The following is a 23698-nucleotide window of genomic DNA, read 5'->3' as shown; positions in this document are numbered from 1 at the left end:
CCAGCATTTATCACTACTTGGCATTATTTATATACTTGTTTGGTTGTTGTCGATCTTTCTTTATTAGGATGGTAGCTCATGAGAGCAGTGACATTGTTTTACTTGAGGATGTGGAGCCCTAGAACCTAGAATGTGCCTGGCATGTAGTAGGTGCTCAATAAACATTTGCTACATTGTTTCACAAGGACTAACTCCATTACTCCCTCTACCAACATCTATTTATGATTTAGTCAGAACAAAGTCTAATGTATTGTTTCCTTTCTAGGGTGACCTTTTCTGGGATGCATTTTGATAAGAAAAAAAAAAAAACAGCATTTCTGCCTAGGCTGGTTTTGTCACTGTCTCAATCTCTGACTATTTCTGGCTCTGGGTCATGTTTCTGGAAAATTACACAATAGAGGCTCCCATTACTATACTTATGTTATAAAAGAATAGACCCTTACCAACAAAAATTCTGTTTGTCTAAGGTCAGAACTCATGAGTTTCTTCTTGCAGGTAGATGTTTTCCTCCAGTTTCTGTTGTGTTAAACCAACCTCCACTCCCCTCGTCCCTACACAGTCTTTGTCTGGGTCTGTGCCCAGAAGCCCTGTATTTTTCAGGTGTGGGTTATGACTTGTGACCCACTGGTAGGTGATGAAATTAACTTAATAAATTTTGAACAGCATTTTAAGAAGAACTAGAATAGAAAATATTGAAAATGCTTCTATTTTGAAATCGTGGGATATAGTCCAAAAAGTTTGAGAGCACCACTCTGGCCTATATAAGTTGAAAGAAGTTTTAGCATTATTATTCTCTTTATTTATCTTTAGAATATTTTAGAAGGAGAGGTTATAGCACTCCTGGTCTCACAGTGGGCTTATGTTGAGTTGTAGAAAACACGCAGCCCCTTTTTAAAATTCCCCCACCAGCAGTACGAGTGGTAGGCACACTTATCTGTTTTATTGTCTCTGTTCCATAAAGCAAATATACCTGGGGTGTCCCAAATGGCAAAAGATCTTTGCGTGAACACTCCTTTCAAGCTATTGCACTAACAGATGTGATCAAACTTATCATGGCTACCTAAGAATACATCCTTGGAATGAACCAGGCTTCCTTTTGTGTTTCTGTCTGGAAAAGCTCAAGAGTGTCAAAAGAACTTAACCATGTGCTGTAGCCAACACCTGAGGATAAGCCCCAGACCTTCCCTTCTTAGAGCATTTACTAAAAATGGCTTACAACAGTAAATCCATCTTCTGTGCCTTTGAGATAGCTATGTACCTCCTATAGCCCAGGAGTGTCTTTCTCAAGGACCCGATAAGCCATTCCTTTGAATGTAACTACCAGGAAGTAAAGGGCCTCTGCCTGCCAGTCTCTGTGGAAGGAGGGAACCCTAACTTCAACATTGCCAGCTGGCAGACACAGGAGGGCTAAGCACACTTACTGACCAATGCTTTCTGGCTTTTCACTTCCTTGCCTCTACCTCAGTGCCCACCTGTTCCCTCTCTCCTCCTCTCAGTTTTCCCTTTAGTACCTGTTCAGCTCTGCACAAAGCAGAATGGGGCTCAGCCCTTTCCTCTACTGTCAGTAGTTGCTGGATAAAATCTGTTCTCTCTGATTTAGCTGTGTGCAGCTTTGTTTATTGTTGACAGCATGTACACACATGCGCACGCAGGCACACATACGTATATCCCCACCCCCCACCTAAGGATAATGCTGCTTCTCAAAGACAGCTGAACCCTGTCATCCTCATCACCCAAAGCATTGCTCCTTTTCGTACTTACTTTCCTACAGCATCTCTAAGTCATTAGTAAAGTCTTATTCAGCTGTTCCAGCCTGGTCTGTGATGTCCTTTGGGAAATTAAGAGCCATGTATAGGACTCTTTCCTTACAGGGATGAGTTGAGGCTATGAGATCCAACTCTCTGTCCCCACTGGGAGTTTCTCCCTCTACTACAAACTTGGAGGAACTGGGTTAGTTTTACTAAATGAAAAGGAAATTTTCCTTACACACATACCTTTTTAAAGAATTTGTAGCCAGGGGCGCCTGGGTGGCTCAGTGGGTTAAAGCCTCTGCCTTCGGCTCGGGTCATGATCCCAGGGTCCTGGGATCGAGTCCCGCATTGGGTTCTCTGCTCAGCAGAGAGCCTGCTTCCTCCTCTCTCTCTGCCTGCCTCTCTGCCTACTCTCTCTGTCAAATAAATAAAATCTTAAAAAAAAAAAAAATTTGTAGCCACAGTCAGTATCCTATCTCCTTTTGATTTTTCTTGAAACACAGAAATTAGGGGACCCGAAAGATACTATGGTGCTAGGATAGCTAGAGGTCAACACAGGAAGGGTAATGAGTTTTCTACGTTTGAACACCCCAGGGGAGGCAGCAGGTTAGGGACTCAGACAGATGACCAGAGATGAGGGCAGGCATGGGTGTCCAGGTTGCCTGCCATGCAGGAACCAATAACAAAGGAGATATCTGAGCATGCAAGAAGGAAAATTCCTAGGAATTAGAAACAAGCATGAAAGTGAAACCACAGTGATTAGTAATTAGGCAGGCTGATACAGGACAGCTTGGGAGTTGGGGAGACCTGACCCAAATTAGTTCCCAACACCAAGGGTCTGAATTGTGGTAGCATATAAGAACAGAAAATGGGCACCTGGGTGGCTCAGTTGGTTAAGCTTCTAACTCTTGATTTCAGCTGAGGTCATGATCTTAGGGTCGTGAGACTGTGCCCCACAATGTAGGTCTCTGAATTCAGTAGGGAGTCTGCTTGAGGTTCTTTCACCCTCCCTTTACCTCTCCTTCTGCTCTCCCCTCACTGGCGCTCTATCTCAAATAAGTAAATAAATAAAACTTAAAAAAAATAAAAAGAAAGAAAGAAAGAAAAGAAAAACAGAAAATGAGGCTCAAGCCCACAGGAGGTAGAGGAGAATTGAGATCCTATATAAAGGCCATATCCCCAGTGAAAAGGGGACAGGTCCAGAGGATGCCACATACTAGAAGAGACCACCGAGAGCGGCGTGAGGGCCAAGGAAAGGTGGGCAGATGCCAGGCCCTGGCCGAGCAGCCCAGGCCTCAGATTACCACTTAGACCCAGCAGGGAAACTGGAGAGCTCAGCAGTGAATTTAAGGTCAAAACCCCCTCTTGGCTCACAACGGTGCGCTGGCTGTTGAGCTGTTGTCCAGGATTAACTCCAGAGTACTTCCCACCAGGGAGATGAGGCTATGCTTCCCGAGCTTTTCCATCCAGAGTCCCCAAAGTAGAGGAGCCAGAACCTCCATTTCCAGGGAGGACAGGACGAATGGTTAAAGTTATTCATGTGACTCCACATTTCTTTAAAACCTCAGGTTTTCCCTTTCAGTGGCACAGGATCTTTGTAATGTTATCCAAAACAAACTAAACTGATGACAAGTTTTCCAGTGGCCGAAAACTACAGCTCTCTGTCTCAACTGCCAAGTTCCAAGTGCCCTGATTTGAGAAACACAGGTTGGTTAAAGCTTCAGAAAAAACACAGTGATGTTGGTAAGGCGGGGTTAATTTTTTTTTTATTATTCTTTTACTTTTTAGAAGATTTTATTTATTTATTTGACAGAGAGAGAGAGAGAGAGAGAGAACACAAGCAGGGGGAGCAGTGGAGGGAGAGGGAGAAGTAGAATCCCTGCTAAGCAGGGAGCCTGATGTGGGACTCGATCCTAGAATTCTGGGATCATGACCTGAGCTGAAGGTAGACGCTTAACTGACTGAGCCACCCAGGCGCAAGATTAAGTGTCAGACCAGAAATCCAAAACCTAGAAGGGCCTCCTGTAAGAAGGAGTAAGGCAGGCAGCATGAGAGTCCCACAGCTTGCAAGTGGGCTGGTAAAAGCATGCTCATAGTGGCAATGAGACTTTAGGGAGGGAAAAGCTGTCTACTTTTTTGCCATTTTCTAGACCACTGCTGATCAGTTCTAGCTTATGACTTTATTGAAACCCTGTTGAACCAGCAGAAATGTTTTAAATTCCCACCTCCTAAATTAATTTCTATTCAGATACTACTTACTCATATTAACTAAAACAAGCAAAAAAAAATTTCACCTAGTAATTGTGTACAACATTCTTATTCATTCCACACATTATTGAATAAATACAAAATTTATTTGTATATTTATGTATAAACAATATCCTTAGTTTGATAGTTTAAAAAATACAAATTCATGTAGCCAAAATGCTGAAAGGATTAGGTCAAGTTAGCATTGACATTTTTACCTATAAATATGAAATTGGTCAAAATTGGTTTTGCAAGGGCCACATCTGAGATATTTGTGGATTTCCATGAAGTTTGACTCTTCAGATTCTGAGATCTAATACAACACTCAAATCAGATATTAAGGGAAAAAATGATTTTGCAACCCCAAGGACCTTATATAAGAAATTCCAGCGGTATCTACTCACTTTGAAAATTCTGAGTACTTTTCTTATTCAAATCAAGTAGGATTCGTAAACGACAATAGTATCTCAAGTGCTTTTATAAATAGCAAAGCTATAGTTTCACAGCTATAAGCAAACTATATTTCTATTTCCCTGAGAGCACAGTTTGAGTTCAAGAGCAGTGTGTGAGCATGTGTGTTTCCTGAAGCCACTGATGGCAGAATGTGGTGAAGGCTAAGAAGAGGACATTTATCTGTGGATGTTCACTTCAGGTGAGCTTAGCTCCCTGTCCATTTCAGATCAGCTTTGGCAACCAGAGTCCTTTAACCTCTCCGAGAGTTTCCATCCCATCACAGCCTCTGGGCCTCATTTTCTTTAGGTCCAGTAAAATAGAAGACCCAGCCAGGCAGCTCAGAGCCCCCCGCCCCAACAAGTGGGTCTGGCTGCCAGTCCTGTTCGAACTTGTGCCTCTCTTCTCCTGGAACCCACTTGCCTGAACTAGCTGTTCCTTATCTCTTTTGCCTTTGAGAATGGAGTCATGCTCACAAAATCTAGAGACTATGGTATCATTTTCTAGACCTGTATCCTTAAACTTGACTTCCTCTTTCTCCTCCTAGCTCATCCTCTTCCTCCTGGCCAGGGAGGTCCCTCACACAACCTGCTTGCAGATCCAGTCTGCTGGGCCAAGAAGAGCCCCTTGCCCTGCCTCAGTCCCTGGAGCCCTTTGCCTCTAGCTCATCTGGCACCCACCTGCCTCTTCCCCCTGCTGGTGGGATGGGTTATGACAGCTACACAAACAAAATTTTTTGATGGGATTGTTCATCTGCAAATGGAAATTAGATTTTAAGAGCCTCCATCCGGGCTGGCGCCTAGAAGCTTAAATCCCAATATGCTTAGAAAGTTTCACCAAATTACTTGAACTCTTCTCTCTCTAAAAGCTGCTGACTGGCAGCTTTAAGTACAGAACTCTGCACCATCTTAACAGGTGTGACTGTCTGCCAACCCATGCCATTGTTGAGAATCTCTATTTCTTAAGGGTCAGGCACCTGAGATTTTACAAGTCGCCTGCATATCTGATGACATAAAAATCACATAGAATCCTTCCCTTGCCTTCATTTAAATATTCTGAACTAGTCCTGATACTTGGGTCCTGCAGTGAGAACCAGATTTATAACACAGAGATCCTAAATCCCTTTCCCAGAGTAGGGATGATTCACTGATGAGCGCAAAATTTGCTGATTGTTCTTATCAAAGGACTGCCATGACAAGGAACACTCTCTTTCTGAGGGGAGCTCTCTGCATATGCCACTGATGTTGTCATTGGATATCCATCTTGGAAGTTCTTCCCTGAAATGATCTTGGGAAAATGATTTCTCCTGTAGCTCATAAATGGTTTCCGAAGGCGATCTCAAATAAAGTCAAATATGTAAGCAATGGCCACATCACTGGCCCAAGAACACAGCTTTCTAAGATGCCCCTGGGAGGGCAATAAAGACATGGATGTAACCTCATAACTCCATATACATCTCATTTTTCTCCAACTTGATGAAAAGAAAAAATATAATGTTGACTAGTGGCCTGGTTACTGGTTTACTGAGTGTTTCTTGGTCGGGAAGAATTTGTCTTATTCATTGGTGTCCCCAAGTCTTGACAAACAGAGCGAACTCCTTGAATATTTGCTAAATGGAACTAGATTAAATTGTTTCAGTTGAAATCTTCATTAAGGTTATTAGTGCTTATGAGTAAGTACATCACTTACTGTAATGTGTTCTATATTTCCACAAATATGTATTTTCCCACCCTGCTTTTCAGAGCAGGGAGCTGAACCTAACCTGACCCCAAGGCACAGAATTTTTCACACACCAACAAGCGTTTATATTTATCCCCAGTGACATAAGTGTACATAGAAATCTTATTTGTAATGTTCCAAGTCTTTTTTTTCAGCTTTGAACTTTAGCTTCTAACCACAACTTTTCTATGAAAATTCAGCTACCAACTCTAATACCTCTAACTTCCCAAACTATTCAGAAGTACAAGCACAGTCTGCTGCACCTGACATGAAATAAAACTGTAAAAAGATCTGAAATAGTATGATGAAAATAAAACACATTGGGTAATGCAGTTACTATGTTGTTACCATGGTGGTTGCTTTTAAAGTACAGCACATGAAACAGGATCTCTTGATCTGTTTCCCGAATTTGGAGATTAGAATGAATTTCCAGTGAGCTCGTCTGAAAGCTCTATCTCTTAGAGTGGACAGAGTCCATTCTTTGCGACCAAATTGTGCCAAACTGATCCAAAAACCAAACAGAAGGGCTTCAAAAGAAAACTAAGGTTCCAGGAAGGTGGGGACTCAGGGACATGGACTCAAATCTCAATCTAAAAGGCAGAAAGTATATGGTTCAAAAAGAGTCACTCATTCTTGCAGTGGCCAGCAGGGAGGGAATTTTTACATTAAAAAAAAAAATAGTAATCTGAGTCTCTGGAAAACCCTTTCTATACTGCAATATAGGTGTTGGGCATGAAGAGGCGAGGGCACTGGCCTGTGCTGAAGGTACAATTCTGTCTGGCAAGGACAGTTCTGGTCTGAATGTACCTCTGTGATCCTAAGAAATAAAGGTTTTGGTGGGGGAAAAGTCTTTTATCTCTTTCTAAGCATATAGGTCTTCCCAGAGCCATCTCCCAGTCCTGTTAGATAGAACAACATACAAGACACTCTTGACAAGGAGCCGAAGGCTCTAATAGAAGAAAAAAAGAAAAGGGGGAAAAAAAAAAAACCAACTTTATTTCCTTGCCTTTCTGAGTGAATCCTTTTAGCAAACTTGTCAGAAGAAAAATGAACCAGCTTTTGTTTGTTTTGTTTCCTACTCGGAGATAGACAACATGACAGAACGCCACTGACCTTGCAATGGGAAGAGCTGGGTTTAGATTCCTGGCTTAGCTACTTATAATAAGAGTCACCAGGGGCGAAGACCTTAGCCTCTCAGAAACTCAGTTTCCTCAGCTGTAAAACTGAAGTGATCATACCCAGTCACCAGGTCGTTATGATGGCTAAATGAATTGATACACACAAGTGCCTGGCACAGAACCTGGCATGGGACAGGTGTGTCCTGAATGTTAAGTAGTCTTCTTCTTTCCTCCTGAGGTAGGTCCCGCAAACATTCCTGGCTGGTCTCAAGTGTCCTAAAGCTGTGACTTCCAAGGAGCCCCCATGGGGAGCCCAGGTGTAGGGCCCGTAGCTCAAGGCCAGCCTGCTGTCTTTAGTGGCATGAACCCGGGCAACAGGTGCAGAGGGCGATCTCCCGGCACCTGGTGCCCTTGCGCAGTCACACTGACACGGCTCCTGGCACGATCCTCCGGATGTGGGTGTAAGACTTCCTGATGGTGACGCTGCCATGGTGTGACACCCCCCGGGGCAGGACACACTCTTCTGTCAGTTTCTGGGCCTCAGGGTCCCAACACAGCACCGTGGCAATGACCTCGTTCTTCTCGTCCCTTCCCCCAGTGATGTAGAGCCGGTTGTTGCAGGGCGCGATGCCGCAGCTGGCCCTCTCATGGCTGAGCTGGGTCACCAGGCACCAGCTGTCCTCCAGGGGGCTGTAGGCGTACAGCGCTCTCATGGCCCCTCCTGAAGAGGAAGGGAAACACGGTGGGCATCTCACTGTTCTGGTTTTCTTCCCCTTTACCCACAAAAATCCCACTTCTGCTCGGTAAAATCTACCATCTTGCCAATAGAAAAGGTAGATTCATGGCTCTCCAGAAAGGTTGAATGGGTAGAAGGGGCAGTAAGTCTCACGCTGGCAACCCTTCAAAGAGCCCTTTAAACTCTGTGGTCAGGTGCTAATCAGGTGTTAAACGACAATTGGTTTCACACAGTGCCAAAATGTACCCTAAGACTGCTCCCTAGAAGAAATACCATCTTGTTCATTGGGTGCACTCAGCTCGTCATCCCAGCTCTGCCACATTTTTATTGTAACGGTAATCCCTGAGACCAAGGTGATTTTAAGACACCAGAAGGACCATGGGCATAAAGCACCTGCAGAAGGCCTAGTGCATAGAAGCTATCAACACATGACCGTGACTAGAGGAGGTGGCATCTCTCTGTAGACTGAGCATGACCTGGCACACCAGTCCGAGTCACCATCTTAAGATGAGCTTTGAAGTCATGAGACTCACCATACAGATACAGGAAACCTGAAGCAAGGGTGAGAAGGGCTTTTTCCTTAATCTCTTCCTGTATTTTGCCTCCAGGAAGCCTTCTCTGATTAGCTCTTATTTGCTGAAGTTACATATTTTTGGCATCTCCTTACATCAGTGACTCTCAGTCGTGGCTGCACGGGAAAAATCACTTGCACATTCAAAACACCTTGCTCTGCTGGCCAGCGTCCTCCCTCTCATTCTGATATCATTGGTCTGGGGTAAGCTCCAGCAATGCATATTTCTGTAAAAAGCTCCCCAGGTGATTCTCATGAATAGTCAGGATTGAGATCCATCATCCTTAACAATTACATGCTTACTGTGGTCTGACCAGCCAGGCTTTCCTCTTGGCTAAATGCAACTTGTCAGAGCTCCCAAAGCAAGTAGAAAGGGTAAAATTCCCATGAACACAAAATAAGAAATGATGATAGCTACCATTTATCGGTCACTTATCACATATACTGTGCACATTTCAATATCTGTACATTTGCTAATGTTTACAATACACTTTGTTTCTGTAGCAGCTTCTGGCTCCTCCACTGGATCCCACTGTCAGTCTGCTTTGTATGTCCCCTAAAAGTGAGCTGTTTCTGCATCCAAGACTGGAAGGTAAATTCCAATCTGGTCTTTTCTTTTTTTTCAACCTCACCCACATCACCCAGGAATCTGAGTTCCCAGGAGGGCCTCATCTGATCTCCCTGCAAGGCTGCATGGGTGGGCTCAGATAAATAAGATGCTATTCATTCACTTACCAACAACATAGATGCGGTCCCGGAAACTGACTGCATTGATGCATTTAGCCTCCACTGGCATGGACGACTTTAAACTCCATTTATTAGTTGAGGGGTCATAACACTGAGTCTTGTCTGTGGCCAGTTTCCCATTGGGTCCTCCCCCAATCACATAGAGCTTCTTCTTATGGCTCGTAGCTGCGAAGGAACTGACGTGGACAAGAAGGGGCGCAGCCTGCAGAGGCACAGGGCACCAGGAGGAGCTGTCAGTCACACAGCTACAGACTGCTGCCAGGTTGCTGCGGTGGCTCACACAACACAGGCCAGGAGCTAAGGGACGCAAGTCTGCGCATCCTCTGCCTGAGGTTACAAGGCCTTTGGGCTTGACTCCCTTTGAGATGCAGAGAGGTCAAAGCATGCATTTACCACCTTCCCTGAAAGCTCAGGGTGGGCTAGAACAGGCTGAGTTTCTTCCAAACTCCAGCTATCAGGTGAGGAAAGGTGTACATGGGAATAAATGTTTATACAGATGAAACCAGCCAATGTTGGAGGAAAATGCTTTCTCAAACATGCATATTTGTATTCATTCATGTGTTCCTTCAATCAAAAAATATTCACTGAGTGCCTCCTATGTGCCAGGCATTGTCCTTATTGCTTCTATCTAGGAAGAAAAGCTGGTATAAGGGTTTCAGGTGGTCATAGGTAAGCAGACTCCCACTCTGGGGCAAAATAAGATTTGGGGATTAAGCCATACTTGTACTCCCAGCCTGTGAACCCCACAGCACTTAAGGGGACTTCCCAGAGCCTCTTAACCACGGACATGGCCCTCATTAGTCATGGTGCAACTCTGTAACAGGACTTAAACAGCTGAGCAGATCTGGGGCACACCCCCATAAATTAAGGGCTATACAGCACTTTTCAGGTTGACAGATCTTGGCTGGATGCCATGACGACCTGGCTACCTTTGCTTGTGCCCCTAATGACCAGGTTTTACACTCCCCCAATGTGGAACATATTCTGACATATGATCTAATAAGGAGAAAGAAAATTTGAAATTGGGCATAACCTGAAAATACAGGAAGTGAGATCGTATTATTATTATTATTATTATTGTAAAGACACTTAACATGAGATCTACTCTCTTGACAAATTTTTTTTCACATGAGACGGGTAACGTGCCAAGGTCATAAAAAAGTTCGAGGGAGGCACATGTCACACAACAGTGTGAACATGCAATCATCACACTTATGAACTACAAAAGGATCTCTCTTAACACATTTTTAAGCATAAACTGCAGTACCATTATCTGTAGCAGACCACCAGAGCTCATTCACCTTGTGTAACTGAAACTCAATGCCCATTAACTAGCAATGATATACACCTGAGATTGAATAGCTAAAGTCTTGCAAGCAGCATGTAAATTGTTCACCAATAGGCAAATAAATAAGGGCTAAGCTCTAAACACTACCAAATTACTCCGACTCAGTAAACAGTATATTAAAGGGATCCCTGTATGCCCACTGTGGAGACAACAAGGGCAGATGGCATCTGGGGAGATAGCGACTCTGAGCTAAGATATGCCAACTGAGTTTAGGACCAAGTCTCCCCTCTACACCTGGGGTTCTTGTCCGCCCAGAGCTTCCCCACCTGGAAGGAAGTTGTTTCTGTGACCTGATCAGCAATGCTGAAGCACAGGCTCCTTTTAGGAGAGAAGCTCAGAGCTACCAACAATGTTCTCAGTGGGAGCAGAGAGATCAGAAAGCCATATGCCTACATGGGCATATATTTTTCTTTTTTTTTTTTTAAAGCTTTGAAGTAGTAATACAAAGTCACTCATAGAAATAAATCTCCTATACCTCTGACCAGCAGTTATGGAAGGGGTCGTAAGTCTCCACATTGTTGATCCTCTGCAAGCCATCAAAACCTCCAATCACATAAACCTTGCCACCTAACACCACCATCTTATGCCTCCAGCGGCCTATATTCAAATACTCAATTTGAATCCATTTGTTGATTGAAGAATTATATTTCCAAACATCATGTTGTGTTTCTTTGCCACCTAGAAGAGAAATAGAGCATTTAAGAAACCACTAGATGTGTCAGAAATACAGCTTCCTCCTTAAGAAAATGGTCTAGATCAGGAGACAGAGCCAACGCAGGGGAAAAGAGAGAGCCAGTATGAGGCTGGGGTGAATTGTGTACCAGACTGTGTCATGTGTCACCTCTGTGCTTTGAGTTCAGAGAAGAAGTGGCTGAATGAGTTGGGTCCAGAGAAGTCTTCAGGGAAGTGGCATCAAGTCCGCATAGGTGGGTAGGAGCCAGCAGGTGCCTGGACTCCATGTCTGTGCAGTGAAGGGGCAGGAAGTAAGGCAGGTCAGGTGAGGTTGGACTTTTGCCAGTAGGGACTGTAGGGCCTTGACCAGCTGCTAAATTAGAAGGCACCTTAAGTTTTGTTTGCTTACTTATTTAGACAAATACAAACCTGGAAAAATCACTAAGAAATCTTACAAAATTGTCTCAGTTCAAATCTCTGATCTATAAAAAAAAAAAAAATAAGTGGGATTTGTCCTATTGTTAAATAATTTTTATTATAAAAGAATGAGATGCTTACAATAGGTAATTTGAGAATGAGCTGGTAAATATTTTCTTCAAAACCACTCTCCTTGGGACGCCTGGGTGGCTCAGTTGGTTAAGCAGCTGCCTTCAGCTCGGGTCATGATCCTGGTATCCTAGGATCGAGTCCCACATCGGGCTCCTTGCTTGGCAGGGAGCCTGCTTCTCCATCTGCCTCTGCCTGCCACTCTGTCTGCCTGTGCTCACTCTCGCTACTCTCTCTCTGACAAATAAATAAATAAAATCTTTAAAAAAAAAAAAAACCTTTAAGACCACTCTCCTTAATAAACTGAAAATACATAATTCAGTTAGGGTGAGAGATCAAGACAAAGGGGAACTGACTCTTTTGGTGACTTTAGTATTCTATCAGCTTTGTGTTTCCATTCCTTATCAGCACAGAGTACCACCAACTCCTCAAAGCAAAGATGTACTTTTCAGACTTATAAATGTGCACTAGTGGGGCAATATGTATCCCTGATGATGTTCTGTGTCCTGGGTACGTGTTTCTCCAGGGTAGAGCCCAGAAGTGAGACTTCTAAGTCAAGAGCACACACTCTGAATTTTTATAGGTGTTGCCAAAGAGCCTTGTACAGCTATCCTGGTTCACCTACCCCTCTCCTATCCACGACATATATTAAGAGAGTTTTTTTGTTTGTTTGTTTTATTGTATACGCTGATGGAGAAAAGTAATGTCATAGTTTGGTTTTTCCTGGCTGCTCAGGAGACCGAGCTTCTTCCTCTTCCATGAATTTTTTTGTTCATATAGTTTAGCCATTTTTCCTTGGGTTGTATACCTTTTAGAGGTCTCTATTCAAAACACTGTGTATGACATTGATCCCATTAAGGTAGTGTCAAAAGTTATAAAAGAGGGGCACCTGGGTGGCTCCGTTGGTTAAGAATCCGACTCTTGATTTTTGACTCAGGTCATGGCCTAAGGATCATAGGGTGGAACTCTGTATTGGGTTCCACACTCAGCAAGGAATCTGCTTGAGATTCTCTCTCTCTGCCCCTCCCCCCTCACACATGCACACACACTCTCTCTCAAATAAATAAAATCTTTTTTAAAAGAGTTATAAAATAACTATATGCTTTCAAAGAAATGTATGTACACTATATTGAAAAGAAGAAAAATTTATGATTTTTACTGCAAGATGTAAAGGAAGATCTGATTAAGTGGGAAGCATATCATGTGCATAGATGAGAAGACAGGTTATTGCAAAAATGTCAACCATCCCTGAGATAATTGATGCATTCAGTGCCTTCGGAACTTTTCAGGGAACTTGAAGAGATCATTCTAAATTTCATTTGGAGGAGTAAATTTGGAAAAATTCCTAAGAAACTTTGGAAAAAGAATGAAAAAGAAGGCTTTCGTAGCAAATACCAAAATATACTAAAAAGCTATGATAATGGAACACTGTGGTATTGGCATAAGATGAGACAAACTGACCAATGAAAAACAAGAATACAGAAGAGATTGAAAGATATAAGGATCATTAAATAAATCGTAGTAGAACAATTGGCTATTTGGAGAAAAATCAAATTATATCCTTCTTTCACATTATGGTGAAAATAAAATTCAAAAGTAAATGGTTTTATAAAAATAACTGGAGAGTATATAGAAGATGTTGATGATCTTGGGGGTGGGGAGGGGCTTTCTAAGCATGACATGAATGAAACACAGAATCACATAGGAAAGAAAGTTACTACATACAATATAAATCAAAGTTAAAAGAAAATCATAGTCTGAGGGAAACTATTCGCAATACAAACAGCAAAGGATATATAGTAAGACCTCCAAAAAATTAACAAAAAGGCAAACAAATAGAAAGACAAAGGGTAGGAATAGATAATTTTTTAAAAAAGAAAGTGTTAGCTAAAAAAAATAAAGTGTTAGCTAATAAATATATGAAAATGTGCTACCATCATTAATGAATTAATTATTGAATTAATGAATTAAATATTCTAGGCTATTAAAAATGTAAATCAATAATAAAAAATGTTAGCAAGGATGTAGAAAATGGGTTCAACATTGGTTGAACTGTAAATTGTTACAACCTTTCTGGAGCACAATTTAACAATATCTACAAAAATTCTAAATTGATAAATCTTTTTTTTTTTTTTTTTCACATCAGATGGGTGATGTGCCATGGTTGTAAAAAGGTTTAAGGGAGGCACATGTCACACAATAGCATGAACACCCAATCATGACACTTACGAACTACAAAAGGCACCTCCAGGAATCTCTCCAAACAGCAGCACAAGTTCTTAAAGATATGTGTATTAAAATACCTATTGTGGGGCAACTGTGTGGCTCAGTTGGTTGAGTGCCTGACTCTTGATTTTGGTTCAGGTCATGATCTCCAAGTCATGGGTTTGAGTGTTGTGTGGGGGGCTCTGTGCTCAGTGTGGAGCCTGCTTGTCCCTCTCCCTCTTTCTCTGTTCTTCCACCCCACCTCTAAAATATATAAATAAAATCCTTGAAATAATAAAATAATAAAATGCCTATTGCAGTATTTTTTTCCAGTGGGAAAATAAAAGCTAAAAAAATTGTTTCATTCATTCAATAGACTTAATCCATAATTAAGATTCATTATATTGATATGTAATTATGTCCAAAATCATTAATTGAAGTACAAGTTTCTGTGATTTAACTGTGTGTAACAAGCATGCCTTCATGCACTGCTTGTGTCAATTTTCAATAGACAACAACAAATCTAAGTGAAGGAAAGGACAAACTGTAGAATATAATGTGTGTAGCATATATGATATAGACTATGATTGCCAAACCTGTCTTTTCCTCCTGTGCACACAGCTAAACTACATTTCCTAGACCCCCTCCATGGGGGCTGGTGGTGCAGCAGGGAATATGGCTAGTTCTTGTCCATAGAATGTAAGCAGATTGATGCCTCCATCCAGGCTGAGGCTGTTATGAGCAGGTGTGCTTTCTCAACTCGTTCAGTATCTCCCTCTTCCTGAATTCCATCAACCTTGAAAGGCCACGTATGGAAAACAGCAGCATCATTAGATGGAAGGAGGCTAGGTCTCTGAATGACTGAGTGAAGCAGGTCCACTCTCCCCACATACTATTGCAATAATTCATTGAGATTTAGCATTTGTGACAGCAACTAGCATTAGCTTACTCTAAACCAATATAAAATTATTTTTGTAAAAAAGTTAAAACATGGGGGCGCCTGAGTGGCTCAGTGGGTTAAGCCTCTGCCTTTGGCTCAGGTCATGGTCTCAGGGTCCTGGGATCGAGCCCCATGTCTGGCTCTCTGCTCAGCGGGGAGCCTGCTTCCCTTCCTCTCTCTCTCTGCCTGCTTCTCTGCCTACTTGTGATCTCTGTCTGTCAAATAAATAAATTTTTAAAAAATCTTTAATTTAAAAAAAATTAAAACATGTAAGATGGTAATGGCACAGAGAAACTGCCATATTTTACTTTATACTCTCTATATTATTTGAATCTTCAACAGCAATCAAAAAATATTTCTATTGTGGGGCACCTGGGTGGCTCAGATGGTTAAGCCTCCGCCTTTGGCTCAGGTCATGATCCCAGGGTCCTGAGATCGAGTCCTGCATCTGGTTCCCTGCTCAACGGGGAGCATGCTTCTCCCTCTCCCTATGCTGCTCCCTTGCTTGTGTGCTCTCTCTCTCTCTTTCTCTGTGTCAAATAAATAAATAAGATCTTTAAAAAATTATTTCTACAAGATAAACAAAAGTTATCACATAATCTATGACATTAACATTCCCAGGGAAGAAATGATGTGACTTTGACTTTGGAGGATACTGGTTCTGGGAAGAAGCTCTTCCCCAAACAAATACAGATTAGAGAAAGCCACCAAGAGAGGACAAGGGATGATTATCTCCTCCCCAGGAGCCCCAAGAAGAGCTGGGGAGAGCATGGGACTCAGAGCATGGGTTGAAACCCTGCCTGATGTTTACCAGTGTGTGACCTGTCTTCAGATACATTCCATAACCCTTCAGAGCCTGCATTTTCTCCATTTGTACACTGGAGATTAAAATCACCTACCTTAGAGAGTTGATGTGAGAGGAAAATGATTAAATACCACCAAAGTGTAAATTCACCTACTGTGCTATAAAGATGATAGAGACTTTGTCACTTAATAAATATATATTAAGCATTTACTAGTAGCTAGGTGCAAGGCTAGGTACTGGCAATACAGTATTGACTCTCCTGGAATTCAAGGACTAATGGGAGTCAGGCGCAGTGTAATAGTAAATAAGCAAGTAACTTAGAAGTGAGAAATGGCAAAGTATTGTGTGCTACTGGAGCATCTGAAAGTACGACAGTTGGGGCACCTGGGTGACTCAGTCAGTTAAGCGTCGCCATCGGCTCAGGTCATGATCCCAGAGTCCTGGGATCAAGCCCTGCACTGGGCTCCCTGCTCTGTGGGAAGCCTGTTTCTCCCTCTCCCATTCCCCCTGCTTGAGTTTCCCCTCTCACTGCGTGTCTCTCTGTCAAATAAATACATTTTTTAAAAATCTTTAAAAGTATAACAATAAATTTGAGGTGAGGTTCAGGTTTGGGGTGAACAGCAGACATTTTTATTCATTACCTAGTGCCCAGCTCAGTGTCATACCCCTCTAGCAAATACCAAATAAGCTCTAGTATCACTTTCCTTCTTCCGGACAGGACTGGACCTGTCTGCTGCTTCCCCAGATCCTAGTACAACTGCTCAGAGATTAGCCTCCATTAAGTAAGAATGTGCTTTCCAGGATAGGATCACCTAAACTCCTGGTTTCCATGTGCTGACCTGTCAGAGCTAGATCATCACCATTCATAGTAATCCTTCTAAGTCGGTTGCCTGGCTCTCATTCAGAAAATACATAGTGCCCCTGGGGACTTGCTTTGGCATCAGTTGGCTCCTGCTTACCTGAGATGTAGACCTCATTTTTTAATGTCACGCATGCAAACTCCACCCACTTCTTATTCTCACTGTCCAGCTCATGCTCCGTCATGGGGAGCTTGGCCACCTCCAGGCGGCTGCGCCGCAGGGGGTCCAGGCAGGTAACCTCCGCCACAAACCGTTCATCCTTCGTGCAGCCACCAATGATCATGAATACCTCAGACTGAAACTCATGCATCCTGGGCTTGGTGCGCTCCGAAATGATCTGGAAAACCAATGGGAGTACGTAAAGGCAGGATGACACAGAGGTTCAGAGCCCAGGCTATGGAGCCAGACCGAGCAGAGCCCAGTTCCCAACTCTGCCACCATGTGACCTCACCTTGAGCCTCAGCTCCATCATCTGTGTAATGGGGACTTGAGCCGTAATTACCTCATAGGTCTGTGGTAAGGATGAAATGGTATCACACATGCAGTGTGCCTGGCCTGGAAGGGGCCCAGCATATATATTAAATACTCAACAAAGGTTACCTATTGTTGCTTTTGCTGCTATCTTAAGAAGTCCAGGTCCATTTACCATCAAAAATACTTCACCCTTCCTGTCCAGTCTGAAGGTTTGAACCCTGGAATTTCATTTCTGGCCACCTTCCCCCACTCCCAGTTTCAATTTCTTAATGATATCCCAGACTTTGCTCACCACCAGACCTCTTCTGAAAGAGAAGTCCTGATGGTAGGCACACAAGAGCACTTGGAGACTTAGGGGAAAAGTCTCAAACAGGAGCATGGTGTGGCCAGGGACATTGGAGGACTGGGTCCCAACATCAAAGATATGACCCTTCAGAGCCCTGAACAAGCAAAACAAAACAAAGCAAAAACAAAAACAAACAAACAAAAAAACCCACACACCATAGAAATTTGAACCCAGCTGAAAGAACAGAGGTTTGAAAGTCAAATACACCAGAGTTTAGTCCCAGTTTCACCACCTGTGGCTATGTGACCTTGGAGAAGCAACACAATCTCCATAAATGCCTGAGATCATTTCTGTGTCACCAAGTCATTGTGAGCATTCATGAGGTTGTGATGTAGAGGGATAAGCGGAGCACCTGGCATAGGCACAGCCCTTAACAGTCATGGCAGAAGGAGCAGCTAGAGATGTCATATCAGCATTACTGGGGAAAAGGGAGAGCTGCCCTCTTCCTGGTTCCATCCATCCCCTGGGCTCAGTGGGGCAGGTTCTGCAAGTGGGCTAATAGGAGACGGAAAGGCAGCACCCATTTCTCAATGACCAAAGCAGTCTGCAAGGTCAGGCTGACCTCACACAGGCTATGACACTTCAATTTTGACCACAGGTGTGACAAACAAGTTACAGTAGCATAAACTGCCCCCTCAAGTGGCGATCTTGAGGTTCAAGGGTCACAAATAAGCAGACCAAACAAAGTAAGAGACTTTGGTTTTCTGTACCAAAGAGTCAGATACAGTAAATTTTTCATACTCAATTCATGGCCATAAAGTATATTGCAGGGCTCTCCTTTGGAGGTCAGCAGAAAGAAGTGGGGGAGGGCAATGGGCAGAATCTGAGGGCACTGACAGTGGAGAAGACAGCTGGGATAAGGGTGGGAGGGGTGGTCCTGGGAACTTGGAGGCACTGTGAGAAACCAAGCTGGCAGGACAGGATCTGAGCAATGAGCCGGCACCAAAGACAAATTTTGCCACTCTGTCATTTTCTTTCCCACTATCTGCCCTGCTTCATGTCCCTAAATCTCCCCTCCCCACAGCTGAGATGCAACTCCAGCACCAATCTGGTCCTTTCAAAAGAATTAGGGACTGCGGAGCAATGCTTAGATGATAGCACTAGCTTCCCAGAATTGGTCCCTGTATGACCTTTATTCCAGTTCTGAAAGCCAGACCTTGGCCTCCCTCTGAAGGCCCCGTCTTCTTCACAGTGGCTGCTCTCTTGCCTCAATAGCCTGTTGGCCTGTAGGGGACTGGACTAGCTGTGATCTTACTCCTGATTCCCAGCCTGGGACCCTATTCCTGAGTCCTAGGCTGTGGAAGACTGCTCCCATTGACTGAAAACTCTGCATTCCTGCTATCTGGATCCTCCCATAATATTTGTCCTTGATTTCCCATACCACTTCCCCATCCACCTACCCTTTAAGTCACAGGCATTATTTGTAATGTCCCTTGGTCCTTTCTTCCAAGAAGTCATTCTTGACTTTCTACACATGTTCCCACAGTCCTGAATTCCCCTATCACAACACTTTTCCTACTTCTTTGTAATTTACTATAAGGTCCCTGATGGCAGAAACAGCCCTTATTCTCCAATAGATCCTCAGCATCAAGAATAGTGCTTGGAGGTTGTGGGATTCTATGAACACTTGTTGAATGAATGAATGAATGAATGAATGAATGAATGAATGAATGATTTAGGTAACCCAGGACCCAATACAGACTTTTTTCCAGTCTAGATCACCATTGTAACCAGCTTCCACAGTGGCACCCAGCAATCCCCACCTCAGGGTATTTACATCTTATGTTGTTCCCCCGACATTGTTCCAGGGTTGGCCTCTATGCCAGCAGAATACAGCAGAGGTGAAGATTTATCAGTGCTGAAACTAGGTTTTAAAAAGCACTACAGATTTCAGGGTGCCTGGGTGGCTCAGTGGGTTAAAGCCTCTGCCTTCGGCTTGGTTTGTGATCCCAGGGTCCTGGGACCGAGCCCCGCATCGGGTTCTCTGTTCAGCAGGGAGCCTTCTTCCTTCCCTCTCTCTGCCTGCTTCTATGCCTTTTGTGATCTCTGTCAAATAAATAAATAAAATCTTAAAAAAAAATAAAAAGCACTACTGCTTTCATCTTGATGGATCTCTCAGTCTTTCTGGGACCATTTTCTCTGGAAAAGCCAGCTGCTGTGGAGATGCCCACGTGGTAAGAAACTGAGGCTTCCAGCCAACAGCCAGCAAGGAACTGACACCTGTCAACAATCCTGTGAGTGAGCCTGGAATTTGATCCTCCAACCCTGTTTGAGCTTTGAGATGACTATAGCCTCTGCCAATAGCTTGACTACAGCTTCATGAGAGACTCTGGGCCAGAACCACCCAAATTAACCATGCCTAGATTCCTGTGAGCTGTGAGATAATAAATGTTTATTGCCTTAAAGTTTGGGGACAATTTGTTACACAACAATAGATAACTAATACAACCATCTAGTTGATGGCATCGTTAGATATTAAGACCCACCTCATCACTTGGCACCACAGAACTCCTAAGTGGTGGCACTATTATCAAACTGTAAATTCAGCTACATTTGACAAAATATTAACCCCAAAGGCATCATGACGAGGCCAGTCTTGAAGTCAGAGATGTGCAAGTTTTTGCAGACACACAGAAGGGTTTGCCAGTGAATCACATGCAACAATTAGGCCTAACTAGTTTCTTTTCAGATTGTTAAAAATAGAACAAACAGTTGCACCTTGCTGACTATTCATTAACAAGGCCTATACTAGGGGACCAACAGAACAGACCATGTTGCTTTAACAAAGCTGTCCTCAGGGGTGAGCCTCTGCCTCACTCAGGAGTGAGAGACGCCACGCATGCCAGAGCAACTTTGGGTATAAATCAAGGTGGTCGCTGGACATTTAGGAGGCAATGAAATAAAGGGGAAACTATCTCTGCCCCCAAAGACTTCTCTCCATGAAGGTACTAGCTACCACTCCTAAATCGAATGCAGATTGACATCTGCTTTTAGGGTTCTAAAAGATCCCACTGTTTTCCACCTCCCCAAACTTAGAGGAGGAATAAGGTTAAAAGGGAGAGATGATGATAGGACAAGAAGAGCTGAAGTTTGAAAAAGGAAGGTTAAGGGGATAACTGTGTTCAAAGAGCAGCCTCCAGACTTAGACCACTATTATCAGGAGGAAACCCAGGATTATTCAAGTAGTGAGCAGACGGAGTTTCAAGGAATGAACTAGCAATTGATACCCCAATTCAAAGATCACAATGGTTGGTTGGTTCAGTTACCCAGACTGTAAAATAGGAATGAGAAAGTGCCCTGAGGAGGATTGGGGGAAAAGCAGAACCCTTGGACACAATGAAAAGAGAAATCTGGGATGCCTGGGTAGCTCAGTCAGTTAAGCATCTGCCTTTGGCTCCAGTCATGATCCCAGGATGCTGGGATCGAGTCCTGCCTACATCAGGCTACTTGCTAAGCAGGAGCCTGCTTCTCCCTCTGCCTGCTTTGCCTGCTCTGCCTGCCACTCCCCCTGCTTGTGCTCTCTCTCTGACAAATAAACAAAATCTTTAAAAAAAAAAAAAAAAAAGAAAAGAGAAATCATAGATTTAGAGAGAGAAAATGCCTGGTTGTGAGAAATAGTGCACCATAAAGGAATTGCAAAAGAATGAGAATGGTCTCATTTGTGGGGCCTTAACCATGCACCAGACACTGTGCTAACCACATCTCATTCATTATCCTATTTAATTCTCACTGTATCAGTTGGTAGGCATTATTATCTCCATGTTATAGGTAGGACAGAGCTTTCAAGCAGCTAACTGGCTTACCCAAGGTCACACTGTCAATAAATTGTGCAGTCAAGATTAAAGCCCAGATCTGCCTAAATATAAAGCCCAAGTTCCTGCCACTGGAAACTCTTCCAGATACCAGAATTCTCTCCTCTCCTAAACCCAAAATTCATAATGCCACTCTCCCACACACTGCAAATACCAAAGTCAGAGTACATACTTCATAGCAGCAACTTAGGTAATTTTTATCGGCAGAAAACCTTTATTACCTGTATTTTAGGGACTTAGGATACAGGAAGCAGAAATAAAAGTAGCTAGAATATTGGAAGTGTAGTTGAGCAAGACTCTATACTTTGAACACTGAACTGAGAGCAGTTGTAGAGACAGACACTGTCTGCAGTTTTATGAGGGCTTTGATGACCCAGTGCTGAGCCATCTGCCAGCAACCCACATACCCAGCATGTGGTAGGACCCATATGGTTGCCTGGACTCTCTCTTTCAGTCTACTCATCACTGTTCATTCACTTAGTGTCTCAGCTTCTCTGATAGACCATAAGGCAGAGACTGTTTTTGTAGTGCCTGGTGCCATATCTGGCACACAGTTGGTGTTCAGAATTTATTTGCAAAAAATACATACATACATATATAAAAGTATAGCTTATTAAAATATATGGGATGCTGTTAAAATAGTTCGCAGGAAATTTATAGCACTACTGATAATACTAGAAAATATAAGGAAGTTCTCAAATCAATGACTTCAGCTTCCAATTTAAAAAAACAAGAGATAATTAAACCCAAAGTAAGCAGAAGAAAGAAAATAATCAAGATTAGATTCAAATAAATGAAATAAATCATAAAAACTAATAAAACCAGAAGGTGTTTCTTTGTGAAAATTGATAGAACTGATAACCCTCTAACCAGCCTGATCAGGAAAAAAAGAGAAGAAACATTAACTACTAATATCTGGAGTGAGAGATGTGACATCACTATAGATTCTACAGATATTAAAAGGATAATAAAGGAATGCCATGAGCAACTTTATGCCAGTAAGTTCCATAACCTCTATGAAATGGGGAAATTCTTTGAAAGATGCAAACTACCAAAGCATTCTAGAAGAAATAGACAACCCTATATATATTAAAGAAATACAATTTGTAGCTAAAAATCTCACAAAGAAAACTCCTGGGACACCTGAGTGGCTCAGCTGGTTGAGCATCCAACTCTTGATTTCGGCTGGGTTAACGATCTCAGGGTTGTGAGATTGACATCAGTCTCCGCGCTCAGTGCAGAGTCTGCTTGTCCCTCTCTCTCCCTGACTTACGTTTTCTCTCTCTCTCTCTCTCTAAAATAAATAGATAAAATATTAAAAAAACAAGAACCCTCCTGACCTCCTGATTCTGATAGTATCACTGGTAAATTCTACTAAACATTTCAGGATAGTTGCAGAGTGAATCAATGACAGCAGATCTGAGGGCAACACACAAATAGAAAAGGACATATAGGAAAAGAAGGAGGCTCCGGTGGCCTCAGACAGATAATTTCTAAACCACTTGTGGTTAGGATTTCTATCAATGGCCTAATGAAGGTTTAGAAGCCTATCCCAGAATTACTGTACGGTGGTATATAGGTGTGTGTGTTCATGCATATAAACTTAACACGCTGTCCCTATATTATTATTTCCTGATGGTTTTGTTCCTTTCCACTAAGCCTATTTTTGTGTTTATGGAGTTTTGAATAAAACACTTCTTCAGAAATTGTTAAGGAGAACCAGGTACAGCCAAATGATATGTGTATTCATCATCTTGGTACCCATTTATTCATTCAACAAACATTTACCAATCAGTTACTCTATAACAGGGATTCTCCTAACGTCTGGAGATGGAAAATCCAATAAGACATATTTCTGACCATAACAAGCTGCCAGTATAGAGACATTTACAGATGAGGAAGTCAATGGTTACCATGTGACGGTTGGTGCTACGACAGACCAATGCACCAGGTGCTAGGGGAATGAGGGAGGTCTCTGAGGTGGTGCTTTTAACTTTTTGCAGCTGGTGCAGAAGTCAACTAGACGGAAAGAGGAAAAAAGCACTTGAACCTTAGTCTGCATTAGTGGATGAAAAAGCACATCCACTTTGGGGAACTGCAAGCAGTGCACAGGACCCTAGCAGTGGGGAGAGGCTGGAGATGGCGCTAGAGAAGTGGGCAGAGGTAAAGTAGGTAAGCGAGGCTCTGGGAGCTCAGGCAGGAAGGGTGTGGGCTTTACCCTGAGAGTCATGGGGAGCTGTGAAGAGGGTAAGCCCAAGAGCACAATAATTAGGTTTGAGTTGTTTTTTTTTTTAATTTTAAAGATTTTATTTATTTATTTGACCGAGAGAGACACAGCTAGAGAGCAAATA

The 23698-nt window shown here is 42.9% G+C and overlaps 1 protein-coding gene across 1 annotated transcript in view; it reads right to left on the bottom strand.

Annotated features, from left to right (window-relative positions):
* Positions 1–4129: 4129 nt before the first annotated feature.
* Positions 4130–23698, bottom strand: part of LOC111148794 (kelch like family member 6) — a 58624-nt gene continuing 39055 nt past the window's right edge. The window contains exons 4-7 of the mRNA XM_022505609.1: positions 16815–17052; positions 11163–11365; positions 9328–9541; positions 4130–8006 (exon numbers count right to left, since the gene is read on the bottom strand). Coding sequence (XP_022361317.1) covers positions 7705–8006; positions 9328–9541; positions 11163–11365; positions 16815–17052 — 957 coding nt within the window. The 3' untranslated portion in view covers positions 4130–7704. The remainder of the gene's footprint in view (positions 8007–9327; positions 9542–11162; positions 11366–16814; positions 17053–23698) is intronic.

The sequence above is a fragment of the Enhydra lutris genome, unplaced genomic scaffold (genome assembly GCF_002288905.1).
Source record: "Enhydra lutris kenyoni isolate GAN:26980312 unplaced genomic scaffold, ASM228890v2 scaffoldscaffold2, whole genome shotgun sequence".
In the NCBI taxonomy this organism is placed as follows: domain Eukaryota; kingdom Metazoa; phylum Chordata; class Mammalia; order Carnivora; family Mustelidae; genus Enhydra; species Enhydra lutris.
This window is presented reverse-complemented; position numbering and strand designations above follow the sequence as displayed.